A 13628-nucleotide genomic window follows, 5' to 3' on the forward strand; every position below is an offset into this window, starting at 1 on the left:
AATGCAATTTCAAATGATAGAAAGTTTAGAAAGAAAGAAATAATTATTTCACACTTCCCTTTTTTTGTCATGCGGTTAACTGCGACGAAAGATTTGCGAGAAAAAATTAGTTTTTTGTTAAAAAAAAATCAATAAAAATATACTTTAGCATTAAACAAACGTGTCGTTATTATATACTTATTTAATTTTCACTAAAAAAACATTGCACGGAGCTTTGCAAACAAATGATACAATTTTAATTAGAAAAAGATAGTTATATTGGTCTGCATGAGCACAGACTTCTATACTACCAGATTGTTAACTCCGTAGCCAGAGTTGAAGCAAGTGAAGACGGCCATTTTTTGTATGGGATTTTATATACCCGGTGTTCCATTGGCATGTTAAGAAACGGTAAACGCTTCTTCTCACGAGGACAATTCTTTTCAGATACACACCGGTATTCATAGGGCGGCTATACCGACTATACCGGCCACAGTAATTCATTATTACATCGTCATGGATCAATTATCATAAGCAAATGAAAGTCTGGAGATGCAACTTTATTAAATTTAAATTTAAATTTAGACAAAAGACTCACGAACCCGCCCAGCTAGAAATAATTAGTTGAATCCATATCGATTTGACGTCGATGCGATGCGTCAATGAATGGTCGATGTCGAATACTGGTTGATATATCTTTGTCATCTTCTACCTCATTATAGTTGTTTTTATGTTTTATAAATTTCGCAATAATTAATGAGAAATTAATTAATATAAGATCCGCGAATCAGTGTGAGTCCGTGCAATTCGACGAGGAGAGACAAGCCAGCGTTTACGATTGCTAGGCGCGTGGCCAGGCCATTTATACTTATCTACCATGATTTTTACTGCCTTAATTTACAATAGAAAGAATTTGTGACTTGAGAATCGCTCCTCTAAATGCTTATTTACCCAGCAATTAGGATTCAATATAGGTCGGTACCAGGTTGCAAGGGTCGCTATTGAATTTAAGACCTGCAGATTCCTGGTAACGACCTTGCAACAATTAAACTGCGTTCCTTTTTGTCGCTTTCAACGCTGTAACTATCATTCTGTCTTCGTCGCACATCGAATATCAAACGAAGATAGAGCGACATTTTTAGCGCTGAAAGCGTCAAAAGGAATATGCAGCCTTGCTAGGCAGGTAGCAAAGCATTTGAAGGGGCGGTCGCTCCGGAGACCCCCTGCCCCTCAGGTCATAAATTCTTTCTATTGTATAAATTGACTTTTGGAACCGAGACCCCAAACTCGAACGAGAGATAGTTAGATTCTTTATTAGCAAAGAGAATTACTACTGTAACATTTTATACATTTTATTTTTTCAACACTAAAATGTAAAAATTATGTCAGACAATTTTTTGATTAAAGCTATAGGGGGTTGAATAATCATTTACCCTCCCCCATTAAAAAATTAAATTTCTATCTACGGCAATAATCTCAAAATTTTTAATTTACGGAATTGGAAAACTCATAAATAGCTTATATAATTTTGAATTTTTTTAAAATTCCACGAACCAAGTGCACATAGATTTACCAATCGAATAAGGCATTATCAATATAAAAGCTCTTAATTAGCAGTACAGTAGAAGCAGCTTAATAAATTACAGGGCTTCACGATAACTTGAATTATAATTGTTAAATACAACTCTCAATTTGGGAGTAAAAGAGAAAATAGCAAATGATTTTCTTTATACGTACAACTTTTCTTATACTTATATAACTGGTTTTCTAATTTTGCAATGTTATTAATACCGTATCGCTAGAACATTTTAATATCGCTAGGAATAAAATCTCTCTGTGCAAAAAGGATTGTTACAAACCAGATATATATAGCTACCCAAATTATAATAAATCTTAAATATAACATACAAATTAATTCTTACCCTACTTTATATCGAGCATTTGTAAAATATTCGTTAATTTTAGAAATACGGGTTGTTAGTTGTTTTTCGCGAAATCGTTTATTTTAGACAATTATTTTATTAAATTATATTTTATCTAACGTTTGGTTAGTCAAGTCAAGTCTATGTAACACCTATAAGATATTCGTTAGAGACCATATGGAACACGTGTTCCAAACATGTTTCAATAGAACAGGTGGCCTGCGCTAACATCAATGGATTTCAAAGGAAATTTCTTTTTAAATCCTTTGATGTCAGCGCAGTCTACCAGTTCTATTGAAATATGTATGGAACATGTATGGTCTCTTTCGTTGTTTGGACAAGTCTTTTCAACATCCAAGAAATCCATTAGAAACCTTGACGAAACACTTTTCACGGCAGGTTTCCTGACATAAAAGGACCACCTGGTAAAAAAATTTCTCTTATTTTCTCATAAATTTTGTAAGAATTGAGACTTATAAAAAATATATATAATTTCTTATAGATACTTTTAGAAATAATTGGGTGTGGACTTTTGAAATATTTCAGTATCTATATATATGAAAATTTCTTATAAATTGCACATCAGATTTTCTCATATTTTTTCAGATTTTTATAAAGATGACGGGAAAAATCTGAATGTTTCTGAAAAACGTTCCAATTTGTATTTAAAAATCTGAAAATCTTTGAGCATTGTGAGAAAGCCTGAAAATTTTTATAGAAATTCTGATTAATAATACGAAAAATTTTTTCACCAAGGCCTCACGAAAAATATACCTGCTTTTTAGGCTTAGGATTTTGCAACCATTACTTTCACTTTGAATAGCGTAAATTAGTGTCTTAGGCAGAGAACGAGACGTAGGCATTTACATCTGTAGTCGTGGACATAAAAGGCAGAAAAAAGGTAAGTTAACAGGCTATAATGTACAATAGCCTCTTACGACTTACGTTTTTCCCTGCCTTACTTTACGTCTCGACTTTCATTAGCTTCTGCCATCAATCTTAAAGTTTCGGAAATGTGAGCCGTTAATAATTATTAACGAAATTGTTTAATAGAAAAATACATTAATATTTTTCTATTTGTATTAAAAAATAAAAACTTGCAATTGCCTCTACATTCTTTTTTTTAAAATACAATATTAAAATGTTTAGGCTACAAAACATTTGCATATATATATTTCAATACGATACATATATTAGCATGAAATTAAAGCAGAACGTAAGAACTGTTTCTTCCTTTACCCATATATTCTTACATTCTATCTTTCTATATCTATATTTGAAGTTTAATAACTCCACGTTAAAAAAACTGATTCTATTATAAAATGTAATATTATTTTTAAGTTATTTTTGTTTTAAGCTGAAATAATAATATAAGTTTCTTTTTATAACGTTAAATTCTTTCTATTTTTCTGTAGAAAACCTATTTCAACATTAGTATGGTTTCTGTGACAATTAATAAAGTATAACTTAAATTAGAATATTCTCTGCGGATTTTCCTTGAAAAAAATCTGAATGGGGGTTTATTGCAGAGCAGTGTAACTGCGTGTAATTTATATATGTAAATATATGTATATATATATAATAAATACATACGATGGCGTTCCTTCTCGTAGTAGAATGGTGTGCAGGTCAACAACTATTTTCAACTCTGTTAATCTCTAACCGACCGTTTACAGACATTGGAAATTATATGATTAATTTAACAACCGATACAGATACGTATGTGAACATTGGCCGCGTTCAGCAGACACAACTGTTGAGTGTCGTCTTGTCAACACTCTGCTTTGATTGGTTGGTTCTAAAAGTAAGAGCCAATCACGTTCGACTGCTACTGAGCGGTTTGGTCTGCTGAACGCGACCAATATATTGGCCTAGTTTACATCGATCTCTTGATACGCGTATTAAATAGTAAATAACTAGTAAATTAGTTTGATTATTGGCTGATCAGTTTAAATATACTATTTGATACGCGTATCAAGAGATCGGTGTAAACCAGGCCATTATTGTGAACACAAAGTTTCTTCTATCTTTATTGGGAGTTTTGCGGCAAGCGACGAAGCGACACAACACACAAGTTCACACACGACACAAGAACGTCGTTCCATCTTTCTTTTTCGGCAACGAGTAACAAAGACGAAACCATATGAGACCAGGGACAAAACAACACTCGGCATTTACCGAGAAAGAGAAAAAACGACGCGTGTGTCGATTCAGTCGATTGGTGGAAAGTGGAAAGTACCAACCGTTCGGCCAATCACCGGTTAACATCGTAGTTGGTGTGGTTGGGCGTCCTCGCCAATCGCCGCTGCGCATGCGCGCGAAGCAACGCTTCGAGAGCGCCGAACGCTGGTCTTCTCGTCAGCTCGTCATTCGTGCCGAGGCAAAGGTTCGTGTATGACGTGTTTTCCGTGTCGTTCGTTAAGTGAAGGGCAAATTGGGAAGTTGAGGTTAGATAAGGGAGCAGAGTTGAGCGAGTTGCGCCGTGCATTTTTGTTCAGTTCAGATTCGTCGCGTGAGCTTCTCGACACGCCGAGGAAGATGCCGAGGAACAAATCGAACAAATGGGGCGGTCGCAACAACCGAGGAGGAAACGAGGACAAGGGTTACTTCGGTGAGTACCTTCCCCCGCTCTATAGCCCGCATGTGTGCATGATCCGGGCGCGAATAACCGTCCGTCGCGAATATCCGCGCGATGTCCGCGTCGCGTCTTCGACGATCGCGTCGCCGATAATCTCACCCGCGTTCTCCAAGTTCTAATCTCCAGCATCGTTCGTTTGCTCCATCTTTTTTACGCGCGATGCCGTTGGCGTTGAACGCCGAGAAAACAAGATGGACACCGCGGTGTTTTGCGGAGAAATTTTTTAGCTGCGTAATTTTTCGCGCTCGCACGATCGCATGTGGATTTGCACATGCACGAATTTTTTTACAACGCGGATCAACAAAGTCGGCGAAATGACGTAGAGAAAATTGAGTGCTCGGGAAAGAAAATCGTGTTAAATTAATTTTCGAATGGGTATCTCGCGAGTGAGAGAGAAAGCGATTCTTCTATCGAGATACGTCTCGTAACAACGCGATATTAACCTTGCAGTGGGCGCGTGTGTTTTACACCGTCGCGCATTTTGCAACAGCTTGTAAAAATATGAGTATCCTGGACTTATTTTAATTATTTAGAATCAATTATTGTCGATAAAACGTAAAAATTATATATACGTTTTAACCTGTTAACACGTTGACTGCCAAGCCATATTTGAGAAAAGAATTTCCGACGCCGATTCGAGTTATGCATGTTGAAACCTAATTTGTATTCAAAGCCTAAAATATAAAATATAGAAAAATAATAAATATTTCTTTCTCATCCTCAAAACTCCGGTCAGCGCTGTGCGTAAATCTGCGTTATAGCAACACATACAAATTGCCAAATAGTTAATTTCGTATTTGGCAGTCAACATGTTAATGTATTTTAAAATATATGCAACAGTGAATAATATTAAGGAATTTGGAATATTCTGACTTTGAAAGGTCGTAAAAAAAAGTATTTTTCAGGAATTTTTTATAGGGAAACGAAAAAAGCGAGTAACGTTAAACTTTGCATGTTCTTTTAGCTTTATCGGTGTAAATAATTTTAACTGTTCTAGGTATCTGAAATGCAAAAATAAAACATTTTCTTATTCAGGAAAAGATTAGCTATTGTTTGAACTAGAATTAAACCGATATTTCCATTCTGGATAAAATGACGGTCTTCTTATTAAAAATATTACAGTATTCCCACAAAATTTTGTTATTAGTATTTTATTAAAAGAAAAAAACTAATAAACATAATGTTTATTCTAGCTCAGAACAGCTAGAATCATTTACACCGTTCATATGTATTTTTTTGCGAATTCCTAGTGAATAGGATACAACATTTGAAAAAAGGAGCATTTTTGTTAAAATAAAAATATATTCTTAAAATAAGGCTAGAAGAGCATGCTAGTGCTCGTTTCCCTACAAAAAATTCCTGGAAAATATGACCTTTTTTACGACCTTTCAAACCTTTTTGGCCCTCTACCTGGAGGTGGAGTTTTAAAAGGGTTTTAAAAGGTCTTTTTTGACCGCACACCTAAAAATGACGATATTTTCTGTTTTATCGAAGATAATGAGTCCGAGTAATTATTTTCATAGCAATATTTATACTTTTTATTTTTGATTTCAACAAAAATGTTTATATATTAAAAGTTTTTTACATGTCGATTTTTTTTTTAATATATAAAATGAGTAATAAAATAAGTAATTATAAGTGGTGAGAGAGAAAAGAGATAAAAAACGATTCCAGGTGGGCAGCGAGGGAACAATTAACAAAAAATGTTAATTGATTTAATATTTATATAACGTAAACGTGGGGTGTAATTTACATCCCATGCGCCCTTTTACATTTCGAACTTTCACGCGCCCACTGGAAAGTTTACCGCGATATTTCGTGGCGCGATTCAGTTCTAATACGATCGGATAATTGCGAAAACTCTCGTATAACACGGCACTCATGCGACGCGAGATGCACTCTAACACAATTGAGAAATTTTCAGGATATTTGTGTTCTTTTGTACCACGATTTTGTTGCGTCTAATTTTTTCAACACTTCTTGCCAAGATTTTGCACACCAGGACGTTTTACAGGAACCTAACGGCTGTGTTATCCCAGGGTTTTATCTGCACGATTATTGTGAATTATTCGGATCGTGCAATCTTTATGAGGAATCGCAAGAATCGCTGAATATTTAAACGAACATATATCGATCGCAATCAAAATAACTTTTTCGTGATAAAAAATAATTATTTCGTGTAATTTTACTGCTTTATTACTATTTTATTCTTAGGTCATGATGATCGCACAGGAAGGAATAATGTAGGAAGGGATGATGGGCCTCCTCATATTGGTCCCATCAAACATCAGCATCGCGTATCGTTTAAGAGTACTTTCAGGCCTAAAGAGTTCTTTAAGCCTGGTCAAAGGGATATGCGTAAATTGGCATTGACGAGTTTGGACGAGGATATTCCAATGACTGGTAGTTCGAACAATAATACAAGACAGGTGATAATCAACCAGAGAGATGGTAGAGTGGGCGGTGACAGGGCTTGGCGAAAAATTTCTCGTGGGAGGAACAGTCCCATGCCGAATTTCAAGGGAGGTCAAGCGGGTCCTAGAATGCGGCCTCTTCTAATGGAATCCAATTGGTATAAAATTACCGTAAGTATATTTCTGTAATTATATCAAGAGACACGGTAGTGTGTCGCGCCAAGTACGCGCGAAGCGAGACCGACCGTGAACTCTTTTACGCGACGCGACGAGTTGAGTACCCAAGAATTTTGAGATCTCGATAACTAGTGAACGGGTTAGGTTTTAACCAGTCCTAATGGATAACTTGGACTAAATTTATATAATAATTGTTTTTATTTTCTCTTTATAATCAATGACGTGTGTGTGTGTATATATATATATATAGATTTAGGATAAATTTCTATTTGTATTTTACAGATACCATATGCTCATAAGTATGAGAAAGACTATATTATAAATACCCTCTTGAATTACATGGCTCCTGAAGTGTTTATTCCCATAATGGTAAATATTTCTTTTTTCGAACACATTTACAATGTTTTTATTTAATACGATATCAGTATAATTTAAATCTTATACAGTAACAGATCTACACATATAAATAGTGCGATAAATAAAAATTAGAGTTTGAAACCATAAATCCTCACGGCTAAGGTAAAATTGTCATTTACAGTACAAGTTAATGGGAAAAGAAGCTAGTTTCTTTGTGGATGATCATAAAACGGTCAACGCATTGTTAAACTGCGATCGTAAGATTACGATGAGCGATGGGTACAAACTGCAAGTAAAGGCAAAAGCAGATTCTCCGATCTATGAGATTGATGACAAATTGAAAGAACGATTAAAGCAAGCAATGGTTAAGAGATATGTACAAGAAACAAATGCTTTGGATTTGTCCAAGTTTCACCTGGACCCTGGTAAGAAGAAAATTATAACCCCACAAATATATTAAAGACAACAATTAAATATTAATTAAAGATGTCTTGTTTACTTGTGTTTGTCTTACAGACCTTTACTCTGATTACTTTTGTGCGTTATGCTACCCTATTATGTTCATGACTGTGATGGACATTGTGGGTGAACACATACCGAATTTAGAGGCATTGAATTTAGAGGGCAATAAGCTGCAGAATATCGAGAGACTCGGCGTGCTAAGCAAAAAGTTCTCGAAATTGAAGATTCTTTATGTTGGAGATAATAAAGTAAGTGTAACCGAGAATGAGAAAATATGTATAACATGATTATTGACATAATGTTCGATTTTAATGATCTGAGTTAATTGCATATTCTAGATCAGAGACATTCACCAATTAGATGCCATTAAGGATCTAAAATTGGACGAACTGAAGTTAATTGGAAATCCTGTCTGTAACAAGTATAGAACTCGACAAAATGAATATGTTAGGTAATATCCAACATCTTCTTCTTTTTTACTGAGAAACGGTATATCAAGAGTAATTCGCTAATCTGTTCGTGCTATTTCGGCAGCAATTATATTTATTTTCTAAGTTAGACATCTTTAAGAGGGTACTTGCAAAGTTTTTGAGAAATAGGCAATTTTTGGGATTTTTTTTCTTAGTTTAATTCCCCATTAAATCGAATACAAATAACATTTGTCGTTATATGTCATTAAATTACAAGTTTTTGTCAAACAAAACATTATCACGCGATTAATTTTCAAATACTTTAGTTAAACAATTCGCATTTGTTTTTCTTGTGATTACTTAATTACAAAGTTTATGTTTTTGTTATTTGTCATTGGTCCATGTGGACTTTTCTTTTTCAATTATAGCGATGTTCGGAGACGATTCCCAAAATTGTTGCGTTTGGTGAGTATTGTGCATATTGTTACATTTTCAAAATTTTGCATTCTTTCATGTAACACAAGTTTTTATGACGCTGCTCAACAGGATGGAATAGAATTACCACGACCCATTGTCTTTGATGTAGTCGACGAAGCTGCCAAAATACTTCCATCGCAAAGAATGTTCGTCGGTGATGCAAAAATACAAGACATTGCCAGTCAATTTTTGCAACAATATTTTACGATATTTGATAGTGAGAATCGTCAACCTCTACTTGATGCATACGACGAACATGCATGCTTTAGCATGACGATAACCACTTCCCATAATAACAAGTGAGTGTTTGTGCAATGTTGCACTATTTTGTTTTCTCTTTAATTTATTGTGTTACGGATATATTCTTAAAATTTTTAGTATTGAGTACGATTGAAAATTATTGAACTGAAATTCTTTTTGTCACAGATTAAATGGGTATCTCATGGAAAATCGTAACTTGTTCAGAATAAATGACACAAACAGAAGGCACAAGTTACTGAAACAAGGTAGATTGCCAGTAGTTTCTTTCGTATCAGAAATGCCACGAACAAGGCATTTGTTGAATACCTTTACGATGGACGTCTCTCTTGCTACGGTAAGTAACTATTTGTTACTACGAGTAATCAATACACTGTTGTGTATTATTATTCACATAAGAGATAAAAACGCTCGTATTTTATTTATTTTTATAAGTTATTTCTTATCTGCAGCAAGCAATGATGTTCATCACGATAACGGGCTACTTCCAAGAACTTGATAACAAGGATGAACCCATCCGCTACTTCAACCGGACATTCATAATTGTTCCGGAAGGTGAGGGATATTGTATTCGGAATGAGCAATTGCATATTAGTCAACCGCCTGAGGCGCAATTGAAGCAGCTACACCAGCAATTGAATCAGCTAAACAATCAGCAACCCCAGCCAACAACGTCGGCGCTGGAAACCGTAGGAGTAGCGAAGCCTGTGCCAACGGATCTTAGTAATGACATAAAACAACAGATGACATTGACGTTAAGCCAGCAAACAAATATGAATTTAGAATGGAGCTTGAAGTGCTTACAAGAAACTCAATGGAACTACGATAATGCACTCTCTGCCTTTCAAGAGTTCTACAAACGTGGACAGGTACCGTCAGAAGCGTTTACGAAGTAAACACATATTGAGTAAGAAAACTTGTCACTGTGATAATAACTTGTAAGAAAAGTCTGAGAGAGCAACTTCTTGTAAAACATTGATCTTCATTCCGTTTTATTCCGTTTATATTGTTTCATTTGTTTCATGTATATTTGTATTTTGTATGAAAACTTGAATAGAATCAGGATATTTTTTATTTGCCATTTTGTATCTCTGGCAACAAAAGACAATTATTAATTTCTGTAAGGAAAGAAAAGTGCTAGAAAAAGGAATATATTAATACGCATTAATATAATTCCTTTAGAAAGATGTATGTTAAAGCTCCGTCTTGTTTAAATTTAAACTTCCAAAATTACACATAGTACACCCGCATGAAAATGGTTAAAAATCACAATTTCAATTTCATTATAATCTCAATATGTAAGAAAGATCATAGTTATTTTTTATATTGTGATTTTTAACAAATTTCATATATATACATATATATATATATATATATATATATATATATATATACACATACTATAATATACATATATACATACAGTATATTATTTGACAGCATTAATGAAAAGTATTTTAAGATTATTTTATAAAAGAACTATTCATAGACCATAATTTTTTCTTGAAAATATTGTTTATGAGAAAGTTTACAATAAAGTTAGAAATATTATGTATAATCTCACGTATAAATACATGCATTAAAGTTGTATTTATAAATTTTTGGGCAATATGTATGATGAAATCACTGATCATCATATATGATTAAGTGGTTAACTGAATATTCCCGAAATTTATTATTTTTTTAAGCAATTATTTGATGCTACTGATGATCATTTGGTACTTTTCATTGATGTTGTTATATTGATAAATATACAATGTATAAATTGAAACATAGATTATATGTGTACTTCATAAGAACAAGTCGGATTCCTGATACACTGATCAATATAGGAAAACAATATCGTAGTAATTTTACATATAATAAGTAATATTTCGTTACAAATGTCCGGTTCTCAGGTTTTGATACATGGTATAAAAACAATTTCTCTTTAAATTTAAAAATATTTAAAAATGCAAAAAATTTAAAATAGGTGAAAAAATTTAGTTATTATGTCTTCCTGCGGGGAGAACAGAAAGTATCATTAATTTCGCGTTAAAATACAAGCACATACTCATAATCAAATTTTTAGTTTAATATTAGCATAGTATTAATATTAACCAAATATTTTTTGGTGTGTAAAGAATTACATACTATTTGATAAAATAATACATCATAAAAACAAATTTTATGATGTATCTTATCACACATATTCATAAGCGTTTACAATATAAATCACAATTTCTAAAATCAATCAATTCATTCGATTCATAAAGAGTACGGACAAAAAAAATTATGTTCGGCAATATGAAGATGTTAATATAATATAAATACCAATTTATATTTATATTAACGTCTTCACATTGCCAATTCGTCCATATTTTATGTACATTCAATGATGTTAGATATTATAAAAAAAATTTAAATTTTTTAGATTAAACTTACAGGCAAGAGAGAGAGAGAGACTAGTTAAAAGATAGTGATACTTTTTTATATTAAAAAAAAAAAAACGTAATTTTGTAAAAGAAATTTTTATATTATACGGGGAAAAGTTGGATTCTATACATAATACATATATTTTATGAAAAGTTAAAAAGTATCTCTATCTTTTTATCTACGTAAAAAAGATTTCAGTTTGTATCTGTTACAAAAAGCATATTAGAATATCCTCCTAATTGTATCTAACATCATTGTACAGTTAACTTAAGCAATTTTACGTCTAAAAAATTAAGTAAAAGAAGAATAGAGTTTTTTGCTCTATTAAATGGGATATTCGCTGAAAAATAGGTAATTTGTAGATTTTTTCTCATAAACAAAAAAATTTTGAAATTTATTTTGCATATGTATTTATTACTATTTTATTATGATTTCTACCGCGTTTCATATAAAAATAACTAGTATTTATTAAAATGTAAGGTGCAATGTACGGCTGTTCCGAAATGTTTATCCTCGATAGTTGTATGATTAAATTCGTTTTAACAGCCCTTTTACATTTTAGTAAATATTAGTTATTTTTATATGTTATATGAAACGCGGTAGAAATGATAACAAGTGCATATGCAAAACAACAAGTTTTTTCTGGGTTTTTTCGTTTATGAGAAAAAAAATTCCAAAAACTGCTTATTTTATTTTTCAGCGAGTATCCCCTTAACTTAGATTTTATTACGCGCACAGATAAAGATCAGATTTCTACAGACACGTTTAGATTTATAGAAGAGTCGAGTACCATAATTTAATTAACGAGGGGGAGGGAGGGAATATTTTAATACATATATATCAAATGATATTTAAAAAGGTAGTTAGCGCAATTTTGTAGAAAGTATAAGTAGTTTCTCAAAATTGTTATAACATATACATACATCGATATAATTGCATTGAATAGTTTTTTTTAATTGTAAATAGTATATAGGTTTATGCGTCCGTAAATCGCTAGGCATGTTAGGTGCTCGCTAAACGGAGTTCGCGTACATTATGTGAGTATAAATTATTCGATTGGAGAATATTCGTGACGGATTCGATTTTTTTTTTCGTGATACATGTTAGCGTTGCGTATATACGAAACGCAACTTTTAGTTTTTATCTTATTGAAGATATGTTTGCATTCTTATTGAGGATGTGGTTTGTACATACACACACACACATACATCCATGGGACAACGAACAGCCAAACATACAACTGTACCAGGATGATGTTCTGAAAATTTCAACTCCAGAACAATATCCTGGTATTCCTAACTGGGATCCCTAAGTCGTTCGAGGTCCAAGGACACGTTACGTGTCAGAAAACAAAAGTATGCCAAATATTATCTCCGATATTTATGGCAAGGTGGGGAGATGGCAGTAAGGATACGGCATAAAGGACATGGGACTTCGTTCCTAGAAGGAGATGAATAAGTCCGTATGAGATTCAGCAGTTTATTATTAAGTACATTGCAGCGTACACCCCATGATATATAAGCGCGTAGCTTATATCGTCAGAGTGGGAATTACGTATCTGCATTTCTCTTGAATCAAGAGACACTCTGTGTGCTTAAGAGGCAGAATTGATCTTTGGTGTGCAGATGTGTTGTTAAACATGTATTTAACCGGTATCACGCCCCTATTAATGACAACGTGCGTAATAGCGTGGGAGATTATAATATTGTAAGCGCCATAAATAGAGTAGGCGAAGAGAAATAATTTATACTCACACACTCGTATGCGACAGTTTTAATTTAGAAAAAAAAGTATGTAGCATATTTTGACTGGATGATGACACATACGAGGTATCGAAAGGACTATCGTATACATTTATAAACACAAAATATATAAATCACTGATCGGAAAACAGAATATTCTTTTTTTACGTTGATATACACGAAGTAGTTGATTTAATAGGTACTTTTGATTTGTAAAACGCGCGCAAATGGAAAAGGTCCAACATAAATATTACATAAATGAATATTCTTGCTTCGCATGAGGAAGAAAGAATGTGAGTAAATATCATCAAATTATTAGTATATGTAATTAATGGGTGATAATTATGTAAATCTTACACAAAATGAAATGTTATACA

General features: G+C 33.1%; 1 protein-coding gene across 1 annotated transcript; it reads left to right on the forward strand.

The window, feature by feature from the left end:
• The first annotated feature begins 4282 nt into the window (after positions 1-4282).
• On the forward strand, positions 4283-10463 carry LOC112453801 (nuclear RNA export factor 1-like). The gene is made up of 10 exons (XM_025014761.1): positions 4283-4512; positions 6754-7124; positions 7413-7499; positions 7669-7912; positions 8004-8197; positions 8288-8400; positions 8788-8824; positions 8906-9135; positions 9263-9431; positions 9547-10463. Exons 1-10 carry the CDS (start codon positions 4296-4298, stop codon positions 9988-9990), a joined length of 2106 nt encoding a protein of 701 aa, XP_024870529.1. The 5' UTR covers positions 4283-4295; the 3' UTR covers positions 9991-10463.
• The last annotated feature ends 3165 nt before the right edge of the window (positions 10464-13628 follow it).

This window comes from Temnothorax curvispinosus, unplaced genomic scaffold (assembly GCF_003070985.1).
Source record: "Temnothorax curvispinosus isolate PA1 unplaced genomic scaffold, ASM307098v1 QBEX01004695.1, whole genome shotgun sequence".
NCBI classification, from domain to species: domain Eukaryota; kingdom Metazoa; phylum Arthropoda; class Insecta; order Hymenoptera; family Formicidae; genus Temnothorax; species Temnothorax curvispinosus.

Coding starts and splice junctions, on each gene's coding strand:
- LOC112453801 (XM_025014761.1), top strand. CDS start 4,296: ATGACGTGTTTTCCGTGTCGTTCGTTAAGTGAAGGGCAAATTGGGAAG. Junction 4,513..6,753: donor CGAGGACAAGGGTTACTTCG/GTGAGTACCTTC, acceptor TTTTATTCTTAG/GTCATGATGATCGCACAGGA. Junction 8,198..8,287: donor TTTATGTTGGAGATAATAAA/GTAAGTGTAACC, acceptor TGCATATTCTAG/ATCAGAGACATTCACCAATT.